This window comes from Oculina patagonica, chromosome 13, assembly GCF_052425735.1.
Source record: "Oculina patagonica isolate OP01 chromosome 13, crgOcupat, whole genome shotgun sequence".
NCBI classification, from domain to species: Eukaryota; Metazoa; Cnidaria; class Anthozoa; order Scleractinia; family Oculinidae; genus Oculina; species Oculina patagonica.
In genome coordinates this window covers 6,284,637-6,302,226 of record NC_135770.1, presented here as the reverse complement: position 1 = coordinate 6,302,226, position 17,590 = coordinate 6,284,637, and the positions used below count along the sequence as shown (strand labels likewise).

The window sequence follows — 17,590 nt, the reverse complement described above, 5'->3', positions numbered from 1 at the left end:
CGGGGCTTTCCCGAATAACAAGTACCGGTGAAACAGTAAATCCCAGCAAGAGCCGAAAGATCCAGAGGAGTTTTAAATTAATAAGAGACTTACCAATCAAATCTTATAGTCAGTTTTTTTTTTCTTTTTTAGCCATTTCGAACCCACAAATCAACTTTGGCAAATTTAATACAGACCTGCGACAGAATACAGGCAGAAACTGAACAAGAACGACCAAATGCACAAATTACCACTAAAATACCGAGAACGAAAATTAAACAGTCCGATTCCCTAGGTATAGGAAATACTGAACCAAATTGAGTTTGAAGTTCTGTTATGATCAATTGCTGGATCAGGTGTTGTTTCAGATTATTCGATATCACTTCCGCCTCGAAATGGGGACTTAAGAGTTCCAGATAGTTACGTGATCAAACTAGTCAGTCACGCGAGGGTGTAACAAAGGAACAAAGATTGCAAACTATAAAATAATTGCAAAGATACGCACTGTTTTAACGGAGAAACTGCATTTCGCATACAAAGAATCATTTCCGGAAATTATTGCCAAGAACAACGGGAACTTCAGACCGTTTATATCACGGCTATTCTTGGAAAACTGGGGCTTCCCCCGAAATCGGGGCTTCCCCGAAAAATTCCCGCATACAATCGGGTCATTGATAAAATAATTGTTATAAGAGACGACGGCGTAGAAGCGTATTGCATATCTCCAGTCTTTGAATCTTTCGCCGATTGATACGTAAATTCCAAGATACAGCTGAAGAGAGACTGTACTTACACAGTTGGCTGTTACAATGCCGAATCCCAACGAGTCTTCAAAAGCAAACCAAGGTAATTTTTATTCATATTTCATTCAAAAGTCTACAAACGTAATCTCTGTACACATCAAAAGTTGTTTAACGACATGTTTTCAAGGGCTTGAGTTTCGCTTCAAGCTTCATTTTAGACTGTTTTAGCGCCATTTATACTATTAATATAAACGGCTATACGTACACAAGACATTTGTTGTTTTGAATGTACACACTGAAGTCTTTGATCCTGTTGATCGTCAATTCAAGAAATCAATTTGGAAGGGTCGCGCATCTCGGAATTTAAGAATATAAAATGCTGCTTTTAAAAGCAATCTTTCAAATCTCAAATCGATTAAAAAGCATCAAAAAGCAGAACATAATCGACTTTGTCGATCTCGCGTTCAAAAAAGATATTTAGATGATTTATGTCGAGCAGTCGATTGTCCTTCTCGTATTGCTGCATTCTCGTCCAAAATGTGGTCAAAAACGAGTAATTACCTTCCCAAAAGTTTACGGTTTACGTAAATACGTACACAGCGTTTAAGTTGAAATCAAGTTTCATACGAGGTAAGAACGGCGGAAGGATATTAACCTTCGCGTGATTAAGTTCGGTTGCGTGATGAGTTGTTTTTTGGGAAGTAACGCGATTCGGCGTGGTCTGGTGACGTCATCGAATTCAAGGTCAATGCCTGCTATTTTTAAATCAAAGACGTTCTAAAGAAACTTAAGTTTCTCCATATAACCTTTTTAATTTTCATCATCATAAATACATTTTGTCTAGGAGCTCACACTGATCAGGATCAAATTGATGCGATTTTAAGGTAAGTTACGCCGTGTTCAAACATGTTCATCATTGAGCTGAAAAATTAATTAACCGTCGGACCGCGGCACAAGCGCGGGGGGTGGGGTGGGGGGATGAGGGAGGTGGAGGTTAGGGTTTCTCCATATAAAGAGGCCCTACTGTAAGTAAAGTGTCTTTTATGGGAGGTGAGCTTGACTGTAATACGTTTTAAAAGGGAAGTATCACAAGGATTTCTATTATTTTTTTCTTCTTAATTACCTTAACTTGTTTTCAAATTTTGAATTTCTTGAAAAAGGTAGCCTGCGTAGAACGTGCCTGTGTAGTTATTTTTAGTAGTTTTTGGGAATTTGAAAGGCGCGAGATTGTTTCTAGCGCATTTTGAAAACTAGCCCGTGTAGCAGGCGTCTGTGTACCTTTTTTTAGCGCGTTTAAAAGAGTGCGCGATTTTTATCCTCGCGTGGCCCCCTCGCGCCTTTCGCGTTTCCCATACGCGCGCTCGAAACTACGGCGCCTGCTACGCAGGCTCAGTTGAAAACAAGAATGCGAGCACTTGAAAATGTCGGAGTGACTTTTTTAAGTTGTAATTCATTTCGACCCATTCCATCTATGGCCAGAGACACTCGTCGACAGTTTTAGTACACTGGGTGGTATTAAATTTATAAAAAAAAATCTGGGCCATTATTTTAAGGTTTCTGATACTTCCCCTTTAAAAACAACTTTCTTGTTCTACTTTTAGGCACAAAAAATCGAGCGAACATCGTTTCCACGAAGCACACGAGGGAATTTTCAGTGGACTGTGGGATTGGATCACGGAATGTAAGCAAGACGTGCTGAAAGAAGAAGCCCTGTTCAGTGGAGAGCTGCAGAGCAACCGCTTCCTGTATGACGGGTTTAAAACCAGTAGGTTCATCGGGAAAATCCACCTGCAGAATGGCGGACAAGGGACGGGCACCATGGTCTCCAAACGGCTCCTTCTCACTGCCTTACACGTTTTTAAGACTTGTAAGAGGGGCAAGGTGATATTTGAAAGAGTCAATCCTAGCAGTAGCGTGTACCATATGACAGAGGAAATCTTCAAGCTTGAACCAGAGAGGTTCTTCCTAGCTCATCCAGATGACACTCTCGACATCGCTTTGATCGCTGTATCTGAGAGATCCATTGACGGAAATTCCAGCCTAAGTGACATCGGTTACTGCGAAAGGGTGATCACCTCAGAAAAACCAGGCACGCACGTGAACATAATCCAGTTCCCTCAGGACAAAAAACAAATGGTGGTTCTACGCGAAAATCAAATCCTGCACGCAGACGATAGCTACCTGAAGCTCTTCGACAAATCCTTTATTGAGCATCACCGCTACAAAGCACATCGTTCGGTTGCTAAAAAGCGAGGTTTGTTCTCATCGCTGAAGAAGAACAATTGTGAATATAATCTTCCGTTCCTGCGCTACACTGCAGATACCGACGATGGGTCATCCGGGGGTCCCTGTTTTGACGACATGTGGAACTTAATAGGCATCCATCAGTGCGCTCTTTCTGTCCATGACAAACGCAAGTCCAAAGGGTTCAAGTACATTGCTAATGAGGGTCTCAAGATTGGTGTTGTTATCGACTGGGTAAAAACTGAGCTTGCGAAAAACGACTCCTACGACCAAGAAGAACTTGGAGAATTATTTGGAGGAAACATGTGATTTTACTCTGTAATTTTGTTTGATATACAACCATATCGCTTAGTGATTGGTTTTAATAAATCTCGCGTCATTTTTTTAACCAATCAGAAGTGAAACCAAAACCAACTGCGGATTGCTCACACTCGTTTTCCCGCGCTTCGCGTGGGCAGCATGTACATACGTCCAGTTTTGATTGGTTCACTGGATTGTCTGTCTCGGCTTGTGATTGGCCAGAACGATTACTTTGGTTTTGGTTTTAATTTACGACACTCAATTGAAAACCACTTTTACACGACCGTGATTCTCCCTAATAAGATTCCTCAAATCGAGAACACTTGAAATCATAGAAAGACTTTAGGAAACAATTTTTTTTTGTAAAACTACATATCCTCCTTTGAGATGCTTTTTTTTAGCATAGAACGCATGCAGTCTCGCTGTTTTGAATTAAGATATCCGATTGCTAGTGTTGTGCTCAGAATTGTGTTGTCGACGTCAAATTCTGTTATTCGACATCTGAACAAACAGCGAGATTACTGCGAAGGTTTGGTAACTAGTGTTTACTACGCATGTTTGTTTGTACAAAATCAAAACCGCTGGCACCTAAGATAATCCTGAAAGTGGCGTGTTTGTCGGTGACTGCCACCCAGACTAAAACACAAGGCTTGTCGTTATTAAACTGAATGTCGCGTTTGTTATCGACAACAAAATAGTTTTAGTTTTTTAACTTTTGAAAAGAAAAATCTTTTTTTGTTGTTTGTCGATAACTAATTTTTTTAACATTACATAGCGATTACTTTCTAAGCTGGGTATTTTGTTATCAATGCGTTTTTATGATCGGCAATTTTCCTAGCCTTTTGAGGTCCTAAGTCAGCAATTTTAAACTTAGCGCTATTTCACTGGAAATGCAGAATTATAGTACAGCCCGTTTGAACTACCTTATTGTTACTTATTTTCGCGGGACTTAAATTTCGCGATTTTCAAAAAATCGCGAAATTAAAGACCCGCGAAAATTAATTCTAAACGAGTTCTATTGTATTTTTTATGCTAATTACGTATTTTTGGCCAAATCGCGAAAATTAAGTCTCGCGAAATATTCCTGTTCCATTTTCGCGAAATTAAGTGCCCGCGAAAATAAGTAACAATAAGGTACAGGCTTTTTTTAATCTTAAACTAAAAGTTGACTGAGTTAGATTTAAAGACGTCAAGAACGAATACTGTAAAAAATTGTTATATTGTATTATTATTAAACTATTAATTAACGCAACAAACAGCTGTATTGTTCTTTTTTGTGCGTGTTTGGCCTTACAGACCACATTTGAATAATTATAAGCTTTTCAGATCAATCTTCTATTCTTTCAACATCATCATTACAAAGAGTTGTGAGAGGCACTCAGTGCTTCATATAATACAGGCACATTCAGTCCTGTTAAAAACATATACCTTAGTACATGGACATCAATTCTCGTACAGCAGTGTAACGCCGTTTGTGGTCAAGGAGTATAGGCATCCCCACATAGTTATGGCTTTGTTTTCCAGATAGTTCAGTCATGTCTATATGACAATTACATATTCACAATCCACAGGACCTATTAAAGTCCTTTGCAGAATTCACGTGCCCATAACATTAATCACTACAAAATGGTCGTGGAAAAACTAAATTTCGGAAATTAAAAGAGCGTGATGAAAGACCTTTGATGTTTTTCAAAGTTTGAAAACATTTAAAGATTTGCATGCTGGATATTGATGACAGAACTTTCTTCCCAGCAACTTTATTCCATATGTACAATTTACATTTGGGCATGATCAATGGTCATAAAATTGTCAATCCTACTAATTTAATCACGCTCTTTCCATTTCTGGCTAACCATTTCGAACCATGACTCTATTTTCTGCTAAGCAAGGTCACGTTAGAGGTTTCTGCAAGGCGCCTAGTAGGCAATCTTAGCTTCGCGAGATTAGAGCGGTTTTCACTTGAGTGTCGAAAGTAAATTGCGTTTGCTTTGGTTTTGCATTGCTACGCTTAGTGATTGGCTTAAAAATCTCGCGCCACTTTCTCAGCCAATCAGAACTAAAACCAAAACCAATCGTGACTCGCTCGTGCACGTTTTCCCGCGCTTCGTGCCGGCTACATGTATTTGCTTCGAGTTTTGATTGGTTCACTGGATTGTCCGTGTCTTTTGTGATTGGCCAAAGTAATTACATTGGTTTTGGTTTTACGACACTCAATTGAAAACTGCTCTATCGGACAGACCTGTTCCTAAAGCACGAAACGGCTAGGAATACATGGAATATTATTCTAGTGCAAGTTCACCCTTTACAAGTCCATTCACCCCTCATTGAGAGAAGAGGAACTTCAATCCTGTTCTTCCAAGCAGGCCTTTCTTTGGTCAGTAGTAGCTTCTCCCTCTTTCCACGACTCAGTTCCTAGCCTCATTTCCCTTCTTCACCCTTATTGCAATTCATCCAAAGCACCGAATAACCTGCATTAATAGACCTTTCCCGCATTCCTCTTTACTTAGCGCGTACGAACAATGGTCAACAATAGCACCAGAACGAGGTTGGAGTGGGCATTTTCATACATTTCTTGTATTTTGGCCAGCCTAGCCTCGACTCGGCAACAGTGTTCGTTGGAACGCGGGAAAGGTCTACAGCTAATTCGAGAAACGTTGTCGAAAAAAAGCACGAAAGTGCACGCGACAAGACCGAAAAGTGGTCTGGGTATTTTCTTAAATTTTGCATATTGGCCTAGAGGAAATGTACAAGTTTGTATTTTTGCACGTGAAGATTTTGTTCTTTCCTCTCAGGAAGCCTTTTTCTGTAGCTTTACTTTTACTATCGCATGTCTTTGAGTTTTGAAAATTCTTCTAAAATTCAGCGTGGCTAAAAGTACCTTGTTTCCACTTGTCTGGTGGGAAGAAAACGTGCAAATTCGCGTTTGTCATGTCGCCATCTTATTAGTATTCAGCACGTGCAGTAGCTCTCTACCTCTACCCATACTTCCTTTCGGTCTTGTCGCGTGCACTTTTGTGCTTTTTTCCGACAACCTTTCTCGACTAGTAGCTGTATACATCGGGCGTGAGAGGCACTGTGTTAACAGTGAAGAGCCTTGCAGAGGTGAGAACACGACACAAGTTGCTAGGCAAGGCCCTCTCTCTTGGCTTCACGATAGAAAGTCATTGAATTCCTTTCACTTTGTCACTCAATCATGGTACATTCTCACTATGCACTTCTGTGAGACGGTCATGTAACGCGAATACACAGGAATCAAGCGTTCTAGATTGCTTCTGTGAAGTTAAAAAAAAAAACGGCCATAAGATTAAAGGAACTGTGTCGCGGCTGAGTAAAGTTTGAAACTTACTTTTTGAAAAGAAATTACTTCTCTGGATCTAAATGACAAAACTATAGCTCCATTGCAATCAAATTTGTCTCCCGGGCATTTTAATTTAAAGTTACAAACAAACGAGATTAACTTTGAAACTGTTCTGCCCAACAACATTTCAAAAACCATATCGCAATCCGTTTCAATCTTCGTCACTTTTTGCCATCCGTACCTTCTTTTGTATTTGCTGTGTTATTGAAATGTTCCTTCACTGTTTTAAGAGGTTATTTTTCTATTAATTTTCGTGGAATTCGATGCTCATTTCCCATGCCTAAATTTGGCTAAAATCCGTGACACAGTCCCTTTAAAGTGAGAACAATAATTTTGCAGGAAACAAATGAGAGCCGTATTAGAAATGAGTACAACTAGAAATTCCTGTCCAAGTAATAGTACCAGCATACCTGTGCAAGGAATCCAATTTGCCACATGTGTCCACTAAAGAACCAAGAAATATCTCCGTCTCTTTGGAATCCCAGTCAAGCTGCTTGCAGGGCTCGATGAACTGTTGCAAAACAATAATAAAAAACAATCTAAGTAAGGATTAAACAAAGATAACGTCAGGATGGTAACACGTGAACTCCCTTTAATGTCTGAGTTTTACTCACATTGGAGTTCCTGCAAGTTTTCGAATAAAATGGTCTTCTTCTTTTTTTTTTCTATTTTTTTATACAAAGAATGTAATGTAAATGTTGTTTATTATTATTTCTGCTGTCATTGTTATATGGTTACGATATGGAGAGCGACACTCCGGTGAAGCCATAGGTGACACAGAGTGTCACCGGCGGAGCGGGAGGTTTTTTTCTTTGGGAAACAAAGTGGTCAACAGCAAACGCACAAGATACAAAAACAGGGTAAGTACGCCTGAACACAAAATAAACGCTCCGCTGGAAGATGATGCACCAAACACCGATCGCTAAGGGAGGAAGGGCGGGGCGCGACATTTGAACTGTAATTTTGGTGTTTTACTGTTGAAAGACCTAAAAGGTGGCGTGCCTTGAAGGTAACGGTTAATATTGCACCGCTACACCAATGGGAGAGAGTTATGGGGTTAATTAGCCATTTCCACCGGACTTATGACTTGCATGCATAATAAAGTATATGCAAATGACTTTAGAGAATAACAGTATGCAATTCTAAAAACCCCGATATACAATGGCAGTTAACTGATCTGCCTGGAGATAAGACTAGTTAGCTTGAAACAATATGCTGATTGAAGAATACCTTTTCCACAAAGTCACTCAAAACATCCTTTACTTCTTTACTATGAATTAGACCAGCAGCAATATTAAGTAGAGCTCTGCATAGATTCTAGAGATAACCAAATAAAAGGAAAAATTACAATAAATTACCATGGACATTGCATTTAATCATACTACAATGATCATAATCAATTATTGTACCTGACTGACACAACAGGGCTACTGTAATGCATAAGCTCAGAAACTGCATGACAATTTTATGAACCTGATTTCAGTAATCCTCAGAAATCAGGGAAACAAACATTTGTTTCTGAAAGCTGGAATTCAAAGATAGCCCATAGGGAATTACTGTGAACAAATCCAAGAGGAACAGGTTTCAGCTTAAGAGGGCAAAGGATTTGAGACAGTTAAACCAGTGCTTAAGGTACAATAACATAGCAGATTCTACTTTGTCATTTGATTCACTGTACCTTAAAATTTGATTCCACAGACTTTGCAAGCTTTTTGGTAAACCGTTTGGCAATATCACTGCAAACCAAACTGAAAAAACATATAACATAAAATTAACATATGTCAATGAAATTAATTTCTCAATTACTTAGGCGTGTCTCATTATTATGCCTCTCCTGTCCAATTGGGAAATTGGTTATAGTACATCGCGAAGCACAATATATAAGAATTCATGTCTGTGATTTTAGATAACAAAACTATATAAACCTTTTGTGTTCCTCCACGATCTCTCTGTCATTAACAAACACCTTCAGATCTCTCAGCTCTTGAAGGAAAACCCTGTCAAATTCAGCACCAGTATCTCCTACATCTGCAGCTACAAAACAAATTAAAAAAACAAAACAAAATAAGAACTTTGGACGTCAAACAACCAAGTTTCATCCTAAAAGATAGCTCCCTGGAATTGACAGTGAGGCTCCCCACAGGGTTTCAGGGAACAAGGAAAAACGACTAATTAAAATAATTGGGAACAAAAGGAAAATAAGGGAACACGGATGATAAAAATCAACAAAATACTTAAAGGGAGCAAAGGAACACGAGGGACATTTTTGGGGGGAACTTGGGAACATGGTCCCCTCCTCCCTACCTCCGCCCCTTGCAAGGCCCTCTACAGTAGACGACACCTCCTGCAGTGCCTCTAATGAAATAGCATTTCATCCAGGGGAAAAGGTAATACTTTTAGCTAGGACATGCCAATAGGTGATGCCATTCAGCCAATAGGTTCTGATTTTACCTTACCTGGCCTTGACCCATGTTGTCTTAAGATCAGGTTATTTTTTTAAGTCTTCAAGCAGCTAGTAATTTATAATCTTAATTTACAGTTAACTGTTGTATTAAAGTTTTGGTATTTGTCAGCAATAAAATGCTGGTAATAAAAGTTGAGCCTGGTTTTGAATCATGGCTTGTCTTTCTTCTGATGCAGCATTTTGTCCTGACCAGTGGTAGCCTCCTACGCAGACGTTCTTTGGGCTCGTCACGCGTTGGGGAGAAATGCGTGACAAGCCCAAAGGACGTCTGCGTAGGAGGCTAGGCCAGTGGACTTTTCAAAGACCTTTTTCCTTTGGTAAACTTGTTGAGCATTGCCAGGATGAAATGCTGTGTAAGACTGGCATGATTCATGATTTATACCCAGTAATATTTTTAAATTTTGTACAGAGAGTTTTACAAAATAATTATCAGTAAAGTGACATGAATACTTTTTCCGTTCCTCTGTGGAATTTTAAACTGTTTAACAATTATGTCACTTTGGTAGGAACTGAATTCCAAAAGGTGTGTTTTTAAGCAGTAAGCAGAAAAGAAAATTTGTCAATAAGAATTGTTAATTATTACTCTTTAAAAAATGATGCTTACAGATGATGAACTTGTGAAAGGATTGTGGACGAGAAGCTGTGAAAGGTTAGTGAAAGGTTATAGGTTAGTTAAAGACATCATTAGAGGTCATAGAAGGGGTACATTTTATAGAGAGGTTACATTGCACACAGTTAAAAACAAACAGTTATAATTATTTAATAACTAGTTAGAGTTAAACTTGTCAGTTAAGAGAAGAATCATTGAAAGAGGTTATTAAAGAATAAAGATTTTAAGAAAATATTTAATTATATGTCATTTCATAATACATGTACAGGCCATAAGTTCAAATTCTATTCTTTAATATACTTTAAAATTTATTGGTCATCAAGTATTAAGAAATAGATTACCGGGACCTATCATTTTTTTTTTCTGAGTCTAGCAATCACCTTCTTTCTGTAAAATGAATATGAACAAATTTCCATTGCAGAAATTATAAAATAATAAACGAAAATGTGAACTTAGCCAATACTCGTAATAATATATGGTGATAGTTTAATTAAATTTGCTGATATTGTAAGGAATTATAGGGTATATTTAAGGTCCTCCTACTCCTAAACGATTACCAGGACCCCACGTTTTTATTTCAACAACCAATTTGCAAAGTTTGAGCATGAAAATGCAAGTCACACAACCCTAAGTTGATTAATTATTCTTAACACCTGTCTGTAAGACAAAGTAATGATGATTGTAAGGAGAAATTTGAAGGTGATCAGCAGAGATGCAACTAACCACTAGAGCCTTCAACTGATCCTACAGTCCAGTGGTCTAACATCTGCTCTGCGCAGAACACAAGGTCATCAAATGTCAGGTAGGACAACCTATCGGATAACAAAATAAAGGGGGAAAGTCACACAATTTATCACTAATTTGAAAAGTGTGAAGAAGAAAAAAACATATTAATTAATGTGCCAATAGAAATGCAAACATATAGCTCAAGTTTTGTTTAAAATAAAAATTAATTTTTACTATTTTACGGAAACTAAAAAGAAGCTTGACAAATGTGTAGTCAGTAGACCTTTATCTGTGCATGTCTTGGAAAAATCATGCAAATCCAATCTTATTCGCTCTTGTTCTCTCTGTGAAAAATCACTAGCTAGTTTTATCTCAAAAACCAGGCCAACAACAATGTTTAAACTGTATATGCTGGTCTTTGTGTTACCAAATATTATAATGGAACTCCTCAGTGGAACTTCAAAGTTAACAACTGACATCTCTTCTCTCGTTACCAAAATTGAAGCTTCCAAATTAATATAAAATTAGGGGTGTTGTTGGGTGCAACCTGTTCAGAGCAAATACATATACAGTGTTGTGTTAACACTTACCTTTTCTTTCCTGTTTCAATCTTATTGATAGCCATGAAACATATACAGGCGTATTGTCTGTCAAAGAAAACAATGCAATTTTTTTATTATAATTTTATGTTCCAGCCTTTTCAAGTATTGTTAGGTGAACCAGTAGGATCTCATCAATCTGATTCCTTGAACTATCTGATTTACTAGCCTGCCAATATCAGTGGCAATTCCAGACCTTCAGATGAGTTGGGAACCCAATCATTCAGGCCCTGGAATAAAGGGTACCACTCTTGAAAATAATTTTTCTTGGTCTTACGGCCTTCATTTGGCCAAAATTAAGGTGGAGTTCCCTACCCCACAGGCCCCTCGCCTAGATCTGCCACTGAATATACATTACTTTTTTTGCAGTCTCATTTGGATCAGTCAGGGCAACAGGATTATTTTCAATGACCCATGGATTATGAATCTTAATTGATTGCCAGCACTACTAGCAACTTGGTTTGTAGACCTACATGTACTAACCCATATTTACCAACTGATGTTGGGTATACATGTATGTCGATCTCTATGACTCAGTAAGTCTGAATCAATATCCCGGTATATCCACTAAGAGACTCTTCCACTGGCTGTCTTTGTTACCAGGACGCGTTTTGTCCTCTGTTCATATGAAAAATTTCAGCCCAGTTGACTGGGATGAACTTCAAGACACAAACCAAAATAGCAACACATAAAGTTGCATCATTTGTGACTATAGTAGCCTTATCAACACTTGCAACTTCAGTTAATAAAGCAAATTTGTATACTTTTAAAGTGGAAATACATACAAGGCAAAATTATCCCTTTTTGACCGCCCAGCTGCAATTTAAGCGGTGCTATTTTCTCAAAAAAAAGGTTCATAACAGGCACTGGGCTGGAGTGTTCATATGGGAAAATTTCCATCCCGGTTGCAAAGATCTCAGTTTCTACAACCAAGATCTCGGTAACCGAGCTGGCCAGCCTTCTCATATGAACTGAACACATCAAAAATTTTACTAAGGAAATAGGAGTGAAGTTTGATCTCGAAAACTGGGCCAGCCCGGTCAATGAGGCTCATATAAAGAGACACTTAGTAAACATGACTAATATTTGAAGGAGCTAGAGCAAAAACAACACATCAAATTTCGGCTAAATTTAAAATTGTCACAAACAGCTCCAGATTTCGCATGCAAGTTTGTTTACAAACGATAAACAAAGGAAACCTTTTGTCCCTCAAAACAAAGTCAGCTATTTTTTTAGGGTTACAGTCCTAGCCCTAATGCAAAAGGTAACCCGAAGGCCGTAGGGTCGGGGTTAGAGTTTCAGATTAGGGTTACAGACTTAGCACTAACGCAAAAGCCTAGCCCTAACGCAAAAAAAAAAGCTTAACCCTAACCCCAAGGGATTAGGGTTAAGGTTTCAAGTTAAGTTTAGGATCAGAGTCAGCCTTGACACTTAGATCACGTTTTTAGTGCAGTAAGCTTTCACGCCAGTTTGCTTGCGGCTAGCTTTCACTGCAGTCTGCTTGCGGTTAGCTAATTTTTGTTGTTTTGGGCAAGACTATTTTAATCTGTTACTGTTAGCTCTAATTTGAGGTATAAATGAAAAAAAGATTGATTGTTGTGATAGACTGATTAATTGAATATGTTTGCTGGTAGTGTTGCCACTTTATACTAGTGGCATGGCTCTGAAACATTTTTCAACCTCCCCAGACAGTTAAATTATGCTAGAAGGAAAGATTTACTCACAAAGTGTCGAAAAACTCATACTGCTGGCTGACTGTGGAGAACGTAAGCTTTGCATAACGCCTTTGTTCTTTGCATACGTAATTTCTAAGCAATGAAGCTAGATCCAGCAAATTTGAATACAGATCAATGTTTAGCACACGTAAACGAACTTGCGTGCGAAATCTGGAGCTGTTTGTGACAATTTTAAATTTAGCCGAAATTCAATGTGTTGTTTTTGCTCTAGCTCCTTCATTTATTCTTTTTAACATACATGTACATGTAAATTACCTTGCCAAAGTATCTGGTAGCAGAAAGAGCTTCTTTACAGTGTCAGCAAGCCCTCCTCCCTCATTCTCTTCTATTGTTCTCAGCACATTTTTCACATTGTCAAACTAATAACAGTAGATTGAAATAAAAGAGCAAATGCTAAGAAAACTGCCGGATGACAATAGATAATTTGGTGTATATCAAGGGCAAGTCTTGGAAAGAATTGACGTACCCAGGAACAATTTAATCCACTCTTTATTTTTTCCATTTACACGTGTATGGAGACTTGTTGCAGTGGTGAAACATACTACTAACAAAAGGTTAAGTCTGTATGATGCCAACGTTACCAACAGGCACCAGGGCTTATCCTGGTTTCTGTAGCAAATTATACCGGTAAGTAACTATGCTAGTCCATTGTAGGGTTACCTGGCCCCAGCATTAAATTTGCTGGTGTGTCCAAGGTCATACCACAATGACTCTGGCCAGAGCACACACCAAGACTACTCAATCTAGATCTGGAGTTCAATAGTGCTGAAACAATTGTATGGTAAACTTAAAGACAATTGAGCCTAAAGTGGTCGCAGTAGTAGTGCAGCAGCTTTCGTAAGCTTGTAATTCTAATGATCCTCAAGTGTAGCAGTTGCTATATTTCTTTTTTGTATTGGGAGGTACGGAATCGATTGTTCCTGTTGTTTGTTCTATTTTCTTTCGAAGGGTAGTGAGTCATTCATGTAAGACCTTGCAAGATTTTCTACCAGTTCCCAAAGTGGCCTACACTTTCCAATTTAAACCTCTTGCCCAAGAACTCACCACAACAACCCTGGCCAGGGCTTGCTTGAATCCAAATCATTTCAACCATTAAACAACAATATTATTATGACCAGTGCCAGAATTAGAGGAGGAGCCTTGGCTTACCCCCCCCCCCCCCATCTCCCTTGTTGTTGAACCCTCTCTTTTGAACATTAAGTAAATCTGACTCTAACAACGCACTTGTCTGCGACAACTCTTGAGGGGAATATTTGTCTTCTCACTGATGTCATCCAAGTCTTTCCTCAAACGTCCAGTCAGCTTTTTACCTAAAAGTTCCCGCACTACCTCCTTGTCAAACTGATAATACCTAAGGACAAGGCAAGAAAAAGATATCATAACGACATAGTTCTAGAAAATATCCATATTCCCCCCACAGAAGGGATTGGAAATTTCCTGGGGGGTGGGGGGTCTCAAAGACCAAAAATTTTAAAGAAATGTATGAAATTTAACTGGAATTTCCAGAGGGGTGGGGGGTTCTTTTTCCAAAAAACCCCTTCCATGGTGGAGGTATGGATATTTTATGCAACTAAACATTCTTAAAAGCAGAACAAACCATATTAAAAAAGCAATACCTGTATTCTACTTCGTACTAAACAAAAAACTATTTACTTTTTTCTCTTTAGCAGGGCAAGACATCTGATAGGACAATCCTTATTTGCTTTATATTGTAGTACAAGCAGAAACATAATACTTAACTTAGTTGATCAGCTGACTTTTGCCGAATTTTGTACAAATCATATGAGACCCAGTAAACAATATTATTTAGCCCTTACTTTTCAATAAGCAAATCTTGAACATCTGGTGAAATCTGCAACAGCATTTGTTTGGCAAGCATTGGTGGAGATTGCAGGAAGCGCTCCAGCATGTAGAACAAGCGAAACTGGTCATGAGTATCACTGGTAATGATAGCATGAGATGCACCATGGTTTTTGAATACCTCGTCACAATCTCGTCTCTGAGTTGCTTCATTTTCTGGTAGATTTAAAAAATTTAAATTGTCCACAATTACTTCCTGTTTTTTTTTTTTTAAAATTAGAGATACCAAAATCCTGCACAAAACTGTTCAAACCTGAACTGGCCTTCCACACCACATTTGATATCAAAGCTCAACTTGCAATTTCCCTCTCATCACTGTGTCTGACATTTGCAGACTGCAGACTAAAGGCCTGGCAAAACCAGGAAACATTTCCATAAAAACTCATTGTGCACGCTTGTTTCCCAAATGTTTGCCAGTTTTAACCCAAAGGAAGCATTGTTTCCAGCATCAACTTTTGTTTACAAGAAGCAAAATTTTCTTCTGCCCTAGCCTGAGTATCAGGCTTTTCTAAGGGGTAGGGGGAAAAGGAAGGAGCGCGGACGGAAAGAAAAGCCTGACACAGAGGCTTTAATTCCAGTCTTCCACCCCTCACGGCGTGATAAGCGTCAACCAATCAAATTCATTTCCGGTTGTCACTTACGAGGCCGGACCAAGATATAACTGATAAGACACAATACATCTTGCAACAATATTTATAATGCCGATCCCGGCATCAATAAAATGCAAGTAATCAACGTTTTCACGGAACATATATCTTGTCCTTACACGGCGAAAATTTCGAGAGTTTAAAGTATATCTTACAAATAGAATTGAGCAAAAACAAGCTAGCAAAACATGTGGCAAAGAAGTGTGAAACAAACAGGAAACCACGCAGCGCAGACAATTATGCAATGACCACTAGACACTTCCTTGGCCACAATCTTACGGCTCTATTTAATACATAATGCCTCTAAATAAAACAGTGCCCCTCAGAAAGAAGTGAAAAGCAAATTACGTCGAAAAACCGAATTTAACACAGAACGGCAAGGGTACAAATGTCACAAACGTAGGCCCGTCACCTTTATTTTGCTAAAACTCCGAGGACGTCGACTTTCCGTTTCACAAGCAGCTTTCGAGGCATAATTACTGTCCTCTATTACGTCTAATTCCAGGAAAAACTGTAGAGCGCCTTTACGAGCCGTTTTGAATTCGTCGCCTTCCATAAATACACTGAAATAACGCTGAATAACGTCGAGCGAAGTTTTCGCTCACTGTTCGTTCGCGTGGACATCAGTTCATTGAAGACGCCGTTATGAAATTTTTATTTCCGGTGGTGTGACGTCAGGGCCCATTGTGAATTACCCAATCAGCGCCACATCCAGAATCTGGATGTTTGACATGACCCAATCAATGCGTTTGTGTCAGGCCTTCCTCTCCTCTTTCCTTCCCTACCCTCCCCCTCCCCTTAGGAAGGCCTGATACTCAGGTTACTTCTGCCCCACAGCAGAAACATTTGTTGTTTCTGAACTATGGCAAGATGAAGAAACAATTATGGAAACATGTACCTTGTTATGCCGGGCGTTAGAGCGGTTTTCACTTGAGTGTCGAAAGTAAATTGCATTTGCTTTGGTTTTGCATTACTACGCTTAGTGATTGGTTTAAAAATCTCGCGCCACTTTCTCAGCCAATCACAAGTAAAATCAAAACCAATCGTGACTCGCTCGCGCACGTTTTCCCGCGCTTCGTGCTAGCTACATGTATTTGCTTCGAGTTTTTATTGGTTCACTGGATTGTCTGTGTCCTTTGTGATTAACCAGAGTAATTACTTTGGTTTTGGTTTTACGACACTCAATTGAAAACTACTCTAAGAGTAATATCAGTTAATACCATGTTACCATTACCATTTTTGAGAGCTAACCACAAACAGGCTACTGAACCGGAGTGTTAGTCAGGCTAACTGGAGTAAAAGTTCGCAAACCTGCAGTCTGCTGTCTGCAAATGTAAGATACCTGGAAAAATGTTATTTTATCTTTTGTCTTGTCTCAACTTGTTTTGCCCAGGATTGTAGACTTGAACCCAAAAGCAATTTTTGTTCTACAGTAAACTACCATTATCCCTACCTCGAGGATATTTTGGCATGTTATTTTTTAAAAGCTGAAAGTCTTCTAGTGGTTTCAATGCCTGATAAATTTAAAAGATTTAAGCCTACATGGAGAAAGTAAAGTATAAAGCTAATATGTGAAATATCAAGAAAGTTATTGGATATAAGAGATTAAACTCTGATAAACGGTAAAACGACTCTGATTCAAAAGTAAAACGACCGTTTTTAAAGTAAAACGCGATCTGGATACAACGAGAAAGGCCGTCAGCGAAGGAAATTAATTAAACTATAGACTAACGCCGTGATTACAAAAATATATAATGCGAAGCCATAAACTCACCGGAGAAACCTTGCAACCACAAGGTGTAAACTTGCAGGTCGATGAAGGTCGGGTCCATGAAAAATACATCTATGTCCTCCATTTTTTATTTCAATAGCAGCTGATGAGTGTTATGCAGCTTCCAACATTAGCATACTGGACTGAAAAGTGTGTTATTCTCGACCAAAATGTTCCCCTTCAACACCTGTTTTCCGTTTCCTTTCCGCCATGTTTTATTTTATGTGGGCGACTTAGGTCAGCGGTCCTATTTTTCGAGTATCATACGTTGTGTATGGAGCACCACTTATACTGTCAAGTTTTGGTTTCGACGGCCCACAGGCACACCACCCTATGTGTTCGTGGTTAATTATTGTTGTTGACATGAGACGAACAAAAGAAATTTTGAAATCGATAAGGGCTACTGAAATAAAGCTTTAGAAATAAAATATCTAAACTACATTTCGCTCTAAATATCTCAATAAAGTTTAATGAAATGTTTATCGACTTATGTGTCGTATTGAGATATTTAGAGCGAAATGTAGTTTAGATATTTTATTTCTAAAGCTTTATT

At 38.7% G+C, this 17,590-nt stretch overlaps 2 protein-coding genes across 4 annotated transcripts; one reads left to right on the top strand and one right to left on the bottom strand.

Moving 5' to 3' along the window:
- The first annotated feature begins 472 nt into the window (after positions 1–472).
- Positions 473–4,751, top strand: LOC144635025 (uncharacterized protein y4fB-like). 2 transcript variants are annotated; one of them, XR_013567295.1, is made up of 4 exons: positions 473–825; positions 1,567–1,606; positions 2,324–4,120; positions 4,401–4,751. XR_013567295.1 is itself a non-coding variant. In XM_078494093.1 (3 exons), exons 1-3 carry the CDS (start codon positions 789–791, stop codon positions 3,273–3,275), a joined length of 1,029 nt encoding a protein of 342 aa, XP_078350219.1. In that variant the 5' UTR covers positions 473–788; the 3' UTR covers positions 3,276–4,184. The 2 variants fall into 2 exon arrangements, 1 of the variants encoding a protein (XP_078350219.1); XM_078494093.1 differs by lacking the exon at positions 4,401–4,751 and having other exon boundaries at positions 2,324–4,184.
- Positions 4,752–4,994: 243 nt separating this feature from the next.
- Positions 4,995–17,253, bottom strand: LOC144635020 (acidic fibroblast growth factor intracellular-binding protein-like). 2 transcript variants are annotated; one of them, XR_013567294.1, is made up of 12 exons: positions 17,041–17,253; positions 14,577–14,775; positions 13,984–14,110; positions 13,015–13,118; positions 11,015–11,071; positions 10,422–10,510; positions 8,550–8,658; positions 8,303–8,372; positions 7,855–7,941; positions 7,035–7,135; positions 6,323–6,538; positions 4,995–5,905 (listed from the first exon to the last, which is right to left on the bottom strand). XR_013567294.1 is itself a non-coding variant. In XM_078494089.1 (11 exons), the coding sequence occupies exons 1-11, from the start codon at positions 17,120–17,122 to the stop codon at positions 6,454–6,456; spliced, it is 1,110 nt and encodes a 369-aa protein (XP_078350215.1). In that variant the 5' UTR covers positions 17,123–17,253; the 3' UTR covers positions 4,995–6,453. The 2 variants fall into 2 exon arrangements, 1 of the variants encoding a protein (XP_078350215.1); XM_078494089.1 differs by having other exon boundaries at positions 4,995–6,538.
- Positions 17,254–17,590: the final 337 nt, after the last annotated feature.

Coding starts and splice junctions, on each gene's coding strand:
- LOC144635020 (XM_078494089.1), bottom strand. CDS start 17,122: ATGGAGGACATAGATGTATTTTTCATGGACCCGACCTTCATCGACCTG. Junction 14,111..14,576: donor CAAGATTTGCTTATTGAAAA/GTAAGGGCTAAA, acceptor CCTTGTCCTTAG/GTATTATCAGTTTGACAAGG. Junction 8,659..10,421: donor ATCAGTTGAAGGCTCTAGTG/GTTAGTTGCATC, acceptor TTTGTTTTGTAG/CTGCAGATGTAGGAGATACT.
- LOC144635025 (XM_078494093.1), top strand. CDS start 789: ATGCCGAATCCCAACGAGTCTTCAAAAGCAAACCAAG. Junction 826..1,566: donor GTCTTCAAAAGCAAACCAAG/GTAATTTTTATT, acceptor CATTTTGTCTAG/GAGCTCACACTGATCAGGAT. Junction 1,607..2,323: donor CAAATTGATGCGATTTTAAG/GTAAGTTACGCC, acceptor TTCTACTTTTAG/GCACAAAAAATCGAGCGAAC.